The 13,856-nt window shown below is 44.3% G+C and overlaps 1 protein-coding gene across 2 annotated transcripts in view; it reads left to right on the top strand.

The window, feature by feature from the left end:
- LOC124606923 (protein FAM234A) overlaps positions 1-13,103 on the top strand; it is a 127,898-nt gene extending 114,795 nt beyond the window's left edge. For both annotated transcript variants that reach the window (XM_047139036.1, XM_047139037.1), the window contains one exon: positions 12,540-13,103. In XM_047139036.1, the coding sequence (XP_046994992.1) occupies positions 12,540-12,697 (158 nt within the window). In that variant the 3' untranslated portion in view covers positions 12,698-13,103. The remainder of the gene's footprint in view (positions 1-12,539) is intronic.
- Positions 13,104-13,856: the final 753 nt, after the last annotated feature.

The following is a 13,856-nucleotide window of genomic DNA, read 5'->3' as shown; positions in this document are numbered from 1 at the left end:
TGATGCACTATGCCACGGTAATTGAAAAAAACAGTGAGCAAAACTTTGACATTTGATCGAACTTGGTGTGCATTTTTCGGTCTTGGCTCTCCGGGATGCTTCCATTGGGATGATTGGGCTTTGGTTTCAACATCATAACCGTAAACCCATGTTTTGTCACCAGGTGTGACCCTTTTGAACAAATCAGGATCATCATTGACGTCATTCAAGGTCATGCAATGGTTGTTCTGCTCAAAATTGAGAAGTTTTGGAACAGACTTCGCTGACACACGTCTCATGCCCAAAACAAAACAAAAAAAATTTGCATGACATGAGCCAACTGATAAGCCAACATCCTCAGAAACTTCTCTTATGGTAATTCAATTATTTTCCAGAAGAATTTTCTTCACAGCTTTGATGTTCTCATCTGTTGTTGATGTGCTGCTGCATCCAGAGCGAGGTTTGTCATTGGCATCTTCTCGGCCAACTTGGTAGAGCTCATACCACTTGTAATTTTTTTTTATTATTTATAGCAGACTCACTGTATGCCACAGTCAACATTTCAGTTGTTTTAGAGCACTGTATTCCATTTTTAATTCTTTGCAAGGGTTCAACCCTTGTTCACTAAAGTACGAGCAGCTCTTAGCGGCTCGCCATCTTGCTTACAACTATTCATGACATCGCCTTTCTGGCTTAGATCTTTTTTAATATGTGACTTGTAAGTACTGCATCTTTTTCCAGGCAGTACAAACTTTAATTTTATTAATGTATTATATACTTAATATGTTTTAGAACAGTTAGTCTAATTCTGAAGACGACGCTCACAGTAGCGTCGAAACCTGGTCAATTTTGACTTAATATTTGAGACCGAGGGCTTATTTGTTCTAATACAAAAAATAAAGATTGATAACAGAATGTACGTTGCCTGTGCAATTTTAAAAGTCACCTTACTTTTTGAACAGCCCTCATATTTCACCAGGGGATAGATACATACCACCTACAGGAAAATTAAAGATGTCTTTGGGGGAAAGAAGCAGCTGTAAGAATACCAAGAGCTCAGATGGAAAACCAGTCCTAAGCAAAGAATGGAAATCTGAAAGGTGGAAAGAGTATGCAGTGTGTCTATACAAGGGAGATGGGCTTGAAGACAATATTATATGAAGGGAAGTGGTTGTAGATGAAGATGAGATGGGAGATATGATACTGTGAGAAGAATTTAACGGAGTTCTGAAAGACCTAAGGCGAAACAAGGCCCCGGTAGTAGATGATATTCTGTAAGAGCTACTGACAGCTTTGGGAGGGCCAGCCATGACAAAACTCTTCCATCTGATGTACAAAATGTACAAGACAAGTGAAATAACCTCAGACTTTAAGAGGAATGTAATAATTTCAATTCCAAAGAAAGCAGAACTATGCGCTTAATAATGGAAAAACTGGTAGAAGCTGACCTCAGGGAAGATAAGTTTGGATTCCAGAGAAATTTAGGAACATGCAAGGCAATAATAACCCTATGATTTATCTTAGAAGATAGGTTAAGGAAAGGCAAACCTACATTTGGAGCATTTGTAGTCTTAGAGAAAACTTTTGACACTCTTGACTGGAATACTCTCTTTCAAATTCTGAAGGTGGCAGGGGTAAAATACAGGGAGCGAAAGACTATTTACAATTTGTACAGAAATCAGATGGCAGCTATAAGAGTCAAGGGGCACAAAAGGGAAGCAGTGGTTGGTAAGGGAGTGAGACAGGGATGTAGCCTATTCCCAATGTTATTCAAGCTGTACATTGAACAAGCAGTAAAGGAAATTGTTATAACCTTTAATCACTAATAAATTGCGTGGATATACAAAAGTAGAAACACTAGCGGGTTACATGTTACTAACTTCATATCTGTCATTCGACTGCCGTGCCGTGACATGCGGCCGGCGCCGTTCATAGCCAGGTGGCGCTCCCGCGCTCGGCCGAGCTGCGGAGCGCCTCTATCTCCGTGTTCGCGTACTAACGTAGCGGCGCTTTTGAATGTCGTGGCACTGTCACAACACTTTTCCCCCCTTGAAAAAAAAACACTCACTTCCTTGGAGACACGGACAGTGCGGAGACATCCATGGCCTCTTGGGAGGCCCCGAGAAGATCCCGCGGAGAAACACGAGAGTATGGTCGAAAATGTCCAGGACGGAAGCTTGCGCGTGGAACGTGCCTCCTGGACGAGATGATGGGTGAAAACTCCGGAGCAGCATCCATAGGTGTCGTGGACCTGGGGGTGTGCTCCAGCGAGATGGGTCCCGGAGAAGGCGGCGTCGCGACTGGGGCTGGTTCCGGCGTACTCGGAAGCGGTAGCGATGGCGGCGGCAGCAACACGCCCGGAAGATCGGCAGCAGCGACAGGACTGGATTCTCGGGCCAGTGGAGACGAAAGAAGGGGCGGTGGTACCGGCGTGGCCACCACTCATGGGCGCATCTGGTCGTAATGGCGAACAACCATGCCGTCGTTCGTACGTATTTCACAAAGCCGGCGGCCGCGAAGAGCCTGGACCACCCCTGGAATCCATTTAGGGCGAGATCCATACCCCCGTGCCCACACGTCGGCGCCCACTGGGTATTTTCCCGCACTAGGGGACACAGTACAAGGCCTGACAGGGTGAAGCAGGTGCAGTAGAGTACGCGGTTGGCGGCCATGCAAGAGTTCAGCAGGGCTGCGATCACCCAGAGGCGTGAAGCGATAAGAACTCAGAAATTGCAGCAGAGCGGCATCTGTGGAAAAATCACTAAGGAATTTTTTCATTTGGCTTTTGAAAGTGCGGACAAGGCGCTTGACCTCCCCATTCGATTGCGGATGGAAGGGCGGTGCTGTAACATGATGAATCCCTTGTCTAGTACAAAAATCACGGAAGGCCTGCGAAGAGAACCGAGGGCCATTGTCCGTGACAATCGTGGATGGAAGACCTTCTAGCGCAAAGATTTTGGGCAAAGCCAGTGTCGTCGCCGCAGTGGTGGGCGACGGACATCGAACAACAAACGGAAACTTCGAGAAGGCGTCAATCAACAGTAGCCAATAAGTGCCGAGGAAGGGGCCGGCAAAGTCAGCGTGCACCCGTTCCCACGGCTGCGCCGGATCAGGCCACAGAGAGGGCATAGTACGAGGCGCAGCCAGTTGTTGAACACACTGATCACACGCAGGGACCATGTGGGCGATGTCCGAATCAATACCGGGCCAATAAACGTGCCTGCGGGCCAGGGACTTAGTCCGAGAAATCCCCCAATGGCCCTCATGCAATAGTTTGAGAACATCTTTGCGAAGAGAGGCGGGCACCACAACCCGTGGAGATGCGCCATCCGTGGCCAGAAGAACAACACCCTCACGAACAGACAGACGAAGGCGCAAGGCATGGTAGTTGCGAAGGGGATCCGATGCCCGGCCCTTGGTCCTGTCCGGCCAACCTCGCTGAACAAAACCGATCACCTGACGCAGGACCGGGTCCCACGCAGTAGCCGATGCGACCTGCGAACCCGTAAGTGGAAAACCCTCGACCGCACGACGTTCTTCCTCATCAATGTGGAAACAGAGTAGTTCATCTCGATCGAAAACCGGGTCGGGGCCCATCGGCAAATGCGACAACGCGTCAGCGTTGGCGTGCTGGGCTGTGGGGCGATAGTGAATCTCATAGTGAAAATGAGACAAGTATAAGGCCCAACGTTGCAGGCGGTGAGCTGCCTTATCCGGAAGCGACACCGAGGGGCTGAACAGAGAGACCAGCGGCTTGTGGTCTGTGATGAGGTGAAACTTAGAACCATACAAAAAATCGCTGAACTTTTTTAGAGCATAAATGATAGCGAGTGCCTCCTTTTCTATTTGAGAGTATCGCCGTTGGGCATCGTTGAGGGTCTTGGAAGCGTAGGCGATGGGTCGTTCCGACCCATCCTCATACCGATGGGCGAGAACAGCCCCTAGGCCATACTGTGACGCGTCAGTCGCCAGAACCAAGTGCTGACCCGGACGGAATGTGGCAAGACAAGGCGCCGACTGCAAATGAGCCTTCAGGCGGACAAAAGCCTGCTCACACTCGGCGAACCAACAGAAAGGAACGTTTTTGCGTAACAGCTGATGCAGAGGATGAGCCACCGCCGCAGCGGAGGGAATGAATTTGTGATAATAAGCACTCTTTCCTAGAAACGCCTGAAGTTCTTTGACCGTAGACGGCCGGGGTAGAGCGGTAATGGCCACAACGTGCTGTCGTAGAGGACGTATACCCTCACGGGACAAGTGGAAACCAAGATACACAATGGAGGGTTGGAAGAACTGGGACTTGTCCAGATTGCACTTCAACCCTGTGGAATGCAGAACCCGAAACAGTGAACACAAATTGCGAAGGTGCTCCTCAGTGTAGGCCCCCATGACAACAATGTCATCCAGGTAGTTGATGCAGCCGGGAACGGAAGCCGTGAGCTGTTCCAAAAACCGCTGAAAAATGGCCGGCGCGCTAGCGACGCCAAATGGTAACCGCTGGTACTGATACAACCCACAAGGAGTGTTGATGACGAGAAATTCCTTGGAAGATGCATCCAACGGCAACTGATGGTACGCCTCCGATAAGTCAAGTTTGGAAAAGAACTGGCCCCCAGCGAGCTTGGTAAATAACTCCTCAGGATGGGGAAGAGGATAAGTTTCAATGACACTTTGAGCGTTGACAGTGGCTTTAAAATCACCACACAATCGCAGACTCCCGTTTGGTTTAGAAACCACCACGATGGGCGATGCCCATTCGCTGGAGGTAACAGGAAGGAGAATCCCCGAAGCTGTGAACCTGTCTATCTCAGCTTTGACAGGTGCACACAACGCCATCGGAATAGGGCGTGCCCGGAAAAACTTAGGGCGAGCCATAGGTTTAAGAGTAATGTGGGCTTCAAAATCCTTGGCACGACCCAGACCAGCAGAGAACACGGACGAGAATTCAGAACACAAGCCATCCAGCTGTTGATACGGAATGTCCTCAGATATGAGGTGCACATCATCATCAATGGAGAACCCGAACAACTGGAAAGCATCATAACCAAACAGGTTTTCAGTGCCCGCATGATCCACCACATAAAACGTGAGGGGCCTAACAACAGACTTGTAGGCAGTGGAAGCATCAAACTGGCCAACGATAGGAATTGTCTGCTTATTATAAGTTCGTAGATTTCGCGTAACTGGAGACAAGGGAGGGGAGCCCAACTCCAAATACGTGCGAGAATTAAAGAGAGTTACTGCAGAGCCAGTGTCCACTTGCATGCGAATGTCTTTATCCAGAACACGAACAGTAACAAACAGCTTATTCGTTTGAGAAAGCACACAGTTAACATCCATGTCCGATGCCTCGTCCTCGTCGACAGGAACTTGAGGGGACTGACACACAGAAGCAATGTGGCCTTTTTTCCTACATGAATTACACGTGGCCCAACGTTTTGGACACGCGGCCCTGTCATGCTGTACGAAATAACGTGGACAAGAAGGAAGGGCGGAACGAACCTGCTTCTGTGGTTGCTGTTTTCGCTGCGAGCGTGGCGGCCCAACGCGACGTTGTTGACGCGAGTGCACCGCCGCCACATCGTCATGTCCCTGTGAAACAGGCAAATTGTCCGCGTCGAAAGTGGTGTGTACAGCGCCTACATCACACCACGCGTCTATTTGCGCACCAGCAGCGTGAGACACTTCAAACGATTGAGCGATGCTGAGAACTTCCGACAACGACGGGTTTGGCAATTGTAAGGCACGTTGCCGAACTTCTTTATCAGGAGCAAGCCGTAAAATAGCGTCCCTAACCATTGAATCAGCGTAAGACTCATGATGAGTGTCCGTGACAAACTGACATTTCCGACTCAGACCATGTAGTTCCGCCGCCCAAGCCCGGTAAGATTGATGGGGCTGTTTACGACACCGGTAGAACGCCACGTGGGCGGCAACGACATGGGTGTTTTTTCGGTAATAGTTAGACAATAAGTCACACATTTCTTGGAAGGACAGAGAGGCAGGTTCCCGCAGAGGGGCTAACTGAGATAGCAGCTGATAGATCCGTGGGGAAATCCAAGATAGAAATAACGACTTACACATAGGAGCGTCGACAACGCCGAAAGCCAAGAAGTGTTGCCGCAAACGCTTCTCATAATCCTCCCAGTCTTCAGTGGCCTCGTCATAAGGAGGGAACGGAGGCGGAGAAGAGGAAGACAGACGATGAGTAAGCGACGTCGACAACGCCTGAATAGCAGCCGTCAGCTGTGTTTGTTGTTCAATAAGCGCTTGCATAAGCTGTTCCATGTCTGCCCCGACACGAACACACAATTCCACAACGCAGGAAAAAAAATATCCCATCCTCGTCGCCAAAAAGTGTTATAACCTTTAATCACTAATAAATTGTGTGGATATACAAAAGTAGAATCACTAGCGGGTTACATGTTACTAACTTCGTATCTGTCATTCGACTGCCATGCCGTGACATGCGGCCGGCGCCGTTCATAGCCAGGTGGCGCTCCCGCTCTCGGCCGAGCTGCAGAGCGCCTCTATCGCCGTGTTCGCGTACTAACGTAGCGGCACTTTTGAATGTCGTGGCACTGTCACAGTAGAAATCAAAGAAAAATTTGAAATAGGAATTAAAGTTGGGAGAGAAGAAATAAAAATTGTGATTTTGTCAGAGACAGTAAAGGACTTGGAAGAACAGCTGAACCGAATGGACAGTCTTGAAAGGAGGATATAAGATGAACATCAACAAGAGCAAAATAAGGCTAATGGAATGTAGTCAAATTGAGCTGGATGGTGCTAGGGAAATTAGATTAGGAATTGAGACACTTAAAGTATTAGATGAATTTGCTGTTTGGGCAGCAAAATAACAGCAAAATAACTGATGATGAACAAAGTAGATAGCATATAAAATGTAGATTAGCAATGGCAAGCAAAGTGTTTTTGAAGAAGAGAATCGAATATAGACTTAAGTATACGGAAGTCATTTCTGAAGCTAATCGTCTGGAGTGTAGCCATGTGTAGAAGTGAAACATGGGATGATAAACAGTTTAGGCAAGAAGAGAATAGAAGCTTTTGAAATGTGGTGATACAGAACAATACTGAACTTTAGATGGGTAGATCACATAACTGATTAGGAGGTACTGAACGGACTGGAATTAGAGAGACAAGAAACTTGACCAAAATAAGGATTCAGTTGATAGGACACACTCTGAGACATCAAGGGGGTCACTAGTTTAGTACTGGAGGGAAGTGGGGGGGGGGGGGGGGGAGTTCAGTGGGGTTACATTCACAGATGGAGACTAAGAGATGAATACAGCAAACAGATTCAGAAGGATGTCGGTTGCAGTAGTTATTCGGAAAAGAAGCGGCTCACACAGGATAGTGTAGCATGGAGAGCTGCGTCAAACCAGTCTTTGGACTCAAGGTTGCAACAACAACATTTAATGTGGCACCAGGTTTAGCTTTTGTAAATAGTAAATGCTTTGTCCAGACATTTTCATGGATGGGTACAGATAGGTATTTTCCATTATTGTTGGCATAAAGTAGGAGCATTTTCTTGCCATCAGAATTTTCTTATTTGAAACTTTACCAGATGCTTTCTTGTGGCACTTTATATCTCATGTGCTGGTGGTTTCATCGCAGATTGTTGTACCAGAAGCTGACTTAATGATTATCACTGGAGCTATACTTGAAGCTATGGTTCCTTATACATTTTATTTGGCACATGCCGTGTTTTCTGAAAATAATGACCATTAACAATTATGCTGTTTTGGGTTAGGCAGTGTTTATGATAGGTTCTACCAAATTCTTTCCAACTCTTTATATTTTGTCACAAGTTCTTGATATTTGAAGTTGATTGTCACTATATTTTCTGTTAAGCACTTATTTTTCTTTTTGGCTGTGGTGTGTTCCTTACTTAATTTTTCACAACACTCGTACACCCAAGGATCCAGGTGGTAGTAGATCAGGGATCGTGGAGAAGCATTAAAGGAAGTGGTTCATGTCCTTGATGCAAGAAATTAGGCTCCAAATAATGGGTTGGAAGTATTGGTCAGCTAAAGTTGAAATGTTTTCCATGGGTGTATAGTAACCCAATACAATTAGGTGCCACTTGTGTGGTGTTCCATAGGCACCATGTTGTGTGGTTTTCTGTATATTTGTACCCTGCCATCAGCATGTACAAATGTGCACCACTACTCATGGGTCCAGACTACGTTTGACTATGAGGAATAACAGCTTCTGTATCCCCATAATGAGTAAGCATTTCTAATACTGTTTTGTTATCCAACATTGAAATGGTAAGTGATTTGCTGAACTGTTGTCCCTCTGTTCTTTGTTACAAGCAGTGACTGTCAGTGATGCCTGTTGTCATAACGTGTTGACCATGGTAATTTACTTTGGCAGAGATTGCTTTCCCTTCATTGTAATAATCTAATAATCGTATGAGGGTAAGTCAATTATTATCTGCATAGTAGTTATAAAATTTTATTGTAATCAAATAGGAAACTTAAAAGAACATCATTTTTCAACATAGTCTCCTTGCATTTCAACATACTTGGTCCATCGTTGTACAAGCTTCCTGATGCCCTCACAAAAGAAGGTTCTCAGTTGAGCTGCTAGCCAGGAATGCACTTCTTCTTTCACTGCTTCGTCCAAGGCAAATCGACAGCCCTTTAATGCCAGTCTAAGTGCACCAGACAAGTGATAGTCAGAAGGGGCAAGATCAGGACTATATGGAGGATGATCCGGTACTTCAAATTTGAGTTATTGGAGTGTTTCAGCAGTGTGGGCAGCAGTATGCAAACGGGCATTGTCTTGCATCAACACAACACCTTTTGACAGCAATCCTCGGTGTTTGCTTCGAATTGCAGGCTTTAGCCTGGCAGTAAGCATCTCACTGTAACATACACTGTTCATTGTTGTGCCCCTTTCCCCATAATGTTCCAGTACTGGACCTTGTGTGTCCCAAAAAACCATAAGCATCAGTTTTCCTGCAGATGGTTGGGTCTTGAACTTTTTCTTGCACAGCAAATTTGGATGTTTCCATTCCATACTCTGCCGTTTACTCTGTGGTTCGTAATGATGGATCCATGTTTCATCACCAGTAATGATTCTGTCTAAGAAGTTGTCCTCTTCCTTACCATAGCGATCCAAATGTTTTTTGCAAATGTCCAAGCGCGTTTGTTTATGCAACTATGTGATACGCCTTCTGACCACAAAAAACAGATCATTGAATGTTGCTCATCTTTGGTGCAAATAGACAGCAGAGCAGCCATAATCAACAGCACATCAATGATGACAAAACTAACCCAGCAGCTTGAAAATTGCAGATATAACAACAAATAGACGAAGCATGTGTCATAAACATAAAATGACAGTACTACCAAAATAAACAAAAATATAACTAAATTGCGAATAATAATTGACTTACCATTGCCCATCCTGCTCTCCACTATGATGCCAGTGGCTGGTACAACATTTGGATTGTGTGACATGCTAAGTATTCCATTCACCAAGATGACTATTTTGCCCCCTCTGTCATATCAGCTATTCCAGTGCAAATATTAATGGCTGTACACCACACAGTTAACCAATATTTTTAATTAAATTAATATGGTACTGGAAAATCCCGACTTGAATATAAATAATGGAAGAAGTGAAAAGAAAAATTAGAGCTTAACATCCCATTGGCAGTGAGGTCATTAGAAACAAAGCACGACCTCAGTTTCCAAAAGATGGGAAATGAAATCAGCTGTGCACTTTCAAAAAGGATGATTCAGGGAAATCATGGATTACCTAAACGTGAGTGATTGGACAGGGATTTGAACCGTCATCCTCCCAAATAAAAATCCAGTGTGCTAACCACTGTGCTACCCCACTTGGTGGAAAAAAGTGAAGATAATCGCTCACCAAGTAGTTAGCGCATTGGCCAATTGATAGCTTCATAGGTTAAAAATGTTTGATGTTGTTGCTATACTTTTGGAAAATATTCTTTCTCAGACTTAAACAATAACATATGCACATACACACCAATGGCTTCATTGTCCAGATACTACACTGTGTTGAAGCTGCAGCCTGACCTGGGCCAGGAGGTGGATCTGATAGAGTGGGTGAGAGGAAATGGGAGGAGGAGGGGGAAGTGTGGAGGTGGGAGGGAAAGAAAGCCTGATACCTAGGAAGAAGAGACACCGAGAGCATGGAGTAGTCATGTGGGACCAGTTTCAGTTAAAATATTCATGAGTGACACACAGTGAAGTGGAGAAGCAGGTTAGGAGTAGAGAGAGGGAGAAAAGAGCCGAAGGAAGACTGCAAGAGGTCAGCGTGGTGTACATTAATGTAATGAAGTGGGATGCATAAGGGCAGGGACAGAGGTGGGCATGGAGAGGGGCTAGCAAATATTGAGGTTATGACGACTGCTGGTTCGAAGGATGTGTCGCAGTAATAATTCCCATATACATAATTCAGAGAACCAGATGGCATGGGCTATGGAGCTTCCATCATCACCTCCCACCGTTACCACCGTATTACCACTTACCTGTATGCTTGTCAGTATTGAAGAACCTTCCTCTTCAATAACAAGCCGTTCCTCTTATTCCTTTGTGCCCTTGCTTTCCTAACATCTTACAAACTCCAAACTCACTACCTCATTCATTATACACCAGACCATCTATATCTTCATTCACAACGCCTTCTCCTATGATAGAAAGATATTCAAAGTAGTTCACAGTACAATTGTGGCACCATCATATCCCATCCAGTTAATTGATCATCCAGAGAAAATCTTCATATCTACCTAAGCCCCCATACCCCTTTTTCTGGTTCAGGTTCATTGAAGATATCTTCAGGAAATGGACTCGGAGCCAAGATACAATCTTTTCTTACCTACTTTTCCTAACTTACCTACTGGCCCAACACATTTAATTTATTTTTCTTTGAATGATTTCTCAGCTGTGGCATCAATACTGATTTCAGAGCCTCATTATACCACTGCTATATACTTCATAATTCAGTCAAATTTCTGGGTGATGTGACTAACTCCAAACGAGATGTCTCTGACAAAGGGACAGATGACCTTTCTGTTTAGTCCCTTAACCTTCAGCCAAGTTTCCTATCCATTTTATCTGATCCTCTTTTTCTCAGCGTACCACATTCCTGAACATTTGATCTCCACCTCTCCTGTGACTCCGTAAGAATGTGCATATAAAGCTCACCAACCATTGAGAGGACCTCCACTTAAATAGTTACTAGCCTTTGTACACTAAAAAATCTGTTACATATAATAGACACCTGTGGACAGCACACTTTTAGTAATGAATGATCTCTTGCCCATTTTGCTGATGGTCTTGCGAAGGTCTTCACAGACAAGCGCTATCCTCCAAACCTAGTCCACAAACATATACCCCATGACATACCCACAGATGCCCTTAATTCTCCAAGCACACCTTTGTTCCCCTCTCATCTGCCCCCCACGCCATACCAACTGGAAAGGACCACCTATCTAATTACTTTCCATTGTGCCCTGAAATGAGGATTATCCTTCCCAAAACCTGTGCAGCCTCTCCCAAGATGGTATTCTGCCACCCACTCAATCTATGAAATATCCTAGTCAATCCTTATGCCAAACCTATTCCCATATTTCACATACCTGGGGAACACCCCGGTACAAGACCTATGCTTTGCAGCCACCGAGTATATATTATTCCAGTCCCATCAGAGGCATATTCTACCCTCCCGTGAAAACAGTCATTTCACTTACCAATTGTGCTGTAACTTCTCCACAGACTTTTTGTGAACATCATCATCAGTCAGCTGTCCCCCTAAATAATGGCTACTGCCAAACTCTGCATAACAGCAGAGTCTATCACCTACTGGCAGAAAATACTGATGAAAACAACATTTTGAACGTGAATGGTTACTTCATGACCCTGCTACCTTGATCCTTTGATCACAAAATACCCCTGACCCCAAGTATTGATATCTTCTGTCCCACATCCACCTCCACTCTTGTCCTTACGTCTTCTCACTTAATTGCATTAATTAACAGCTCATAGTGCAGTCTGCCAGCTTCTCTGGTGTACATAGGTGGGAATTGTCCGTGCCCCACACTGACCTCCACTCCAGTCATTATGCTTTTTCACTTCATTTCATTAATCAGCAGATGATAGCCCAGTCTCCCTATTCCTCTGTTCTATATCCCTCCTTTCTCAATCCACCTCCCACTTGATCAAGTGCCACACGCGACTTCCGTTGCTGGTGCCAGGATGGACTCACTGATGCCACCCTTGTTGCCTCTCCCTCCCAGCTGTCAGTCTGTCTTATTTTCACTCCGCCCCATCGTTTTGCTCCATTCACCCATTCCATTATATGTGGGTTGCAATGTTGCCAATTACTTGCGTTCTCTCTCTCTCTCATTGGCTTTCTTTTTCTTTTTTCCCCCCAAACTGTGTGGGTGGTTTTCATAATTTCATAGTGTAGTGGTCGGGGGGGGGGGGGGGGGGGGGGTGTTGCTGGTAGCAGAGTAAAGATATGACACTTAGAGTTTACTGATGGCATATTCTTTCTCTTTTCAGTGTTGGTTGCTGATCTGGATGGTGATGGTTCCCACGAGCTGATATCATATCTTTCAACATTCAGTGACGGGCAGTCTCCAGGAAATCTCCAATCTCACATTCGTGTAATACGACTTGAAGCTGAATTGCCAAAGCTATATGAAGAAGTTGTGCATTAGCACCACTAGCACTGGATGCAGTAGGGTTAATTTTTCAGTTATAAATGTGTTGTTTGTGATTTAACACACAAAATAATGAAATGGTGTGTTTACACTTGAGTGGAGAAATGTGAATTTTTATGTGTGGGCTACTAGCTACCATCTTATAATTGCAAATGTTTTACACAGGTCATGCATTTGCTTGACATGTCATTTATTATGAGTATGTTTGAAAATTTGAAGAGAAAGGATATCCATTGTGTGTTTTGTTTTCATTACTTTATTGGAGAGTGATCATGCACACTATGTAGTGCAACGAAAGTAAAGAACTATAATAATAATAATAATAATTTTTATTATTGTTATTTTCCACTAGTCACTGATTTTATGGCAGCTCTTGATCTTTAAAAGATGTACAAACATTGAATAGTTTCTTCATTCATTCTAATGTGTGTTTTTAATTTATTATTTTATTTAGGTAATGTACCATGTGTATCTATGTATGCAGTTTAAGCAGCCAATGCAACAGTCCCAAATATGATAACTAGTTTTGTATTCTGTCTCCTCTTTTGATAATATTTCATTTTCAGCACTGTAGAATCTGTCTGCAAAAAAAAAATGAAAGTCATTACATTAAAAGCTTTCCTTCGAAGTTAATGGATTTTATAATATAATTTGATTCTGAACAGCAAAAAAAAATTGATCAATTGGGTAACTTTTTGCTTAAAGAATAGAAATGTGCGGCAGGGTACATTACAGCACATCATTAAATAAGGTGTTACAGTTCCTGGGTAACCAGGTAAGTTTTATATCCTCGGTATTATATTAGTAATAATGTTATATGTAGGTTGCATTGTTGCGAACTGGAATTCTTTATTGTATGCTACAGTCTGGTATAACATATTATACATTCAGTCTGATTGCTAACACTGTGTCACCTTATTTCTGGATAATCTTTGCCTTATTGCGCATCTTTCTCATGTCTAGTAGAGGTATCATACACATACACACAATACACAAACCTCAAGATAAAAACTTACTACAACATTTAGAAGGCACAACAACATAGTTTTTCGCAGTGATGTTTGTGGATAACTGCTTTATGGATTTGTTCCCACTTGAGGTTTGTATGTACTTTCTGTCATCATCATCCATAGACCATATGGTACTTCATTTAGTT

Source organism: Schistocerca americana, chromosome 3 (genome assembly GCF_021461395.2).
Source record: "Schistocerca americana isolate TAMUIC-IGC-003095 chromosome 3, iqSchAmer2.1, whole genome shotgun sequence".
In the NCBI taxonomy this organism is placed as follows: domain Eukaryota; kingdom Metazoa; phylum Arthropoda; class Insecta; order Orthoptera; family Acrididae; genus Schistocerca; species Schistocerca americana.
The sequence above is the reverse complement of the archived record's forward strand: the minus strand, read 5'-3'. Positions and strand labels throughout refer to the sequence as shown.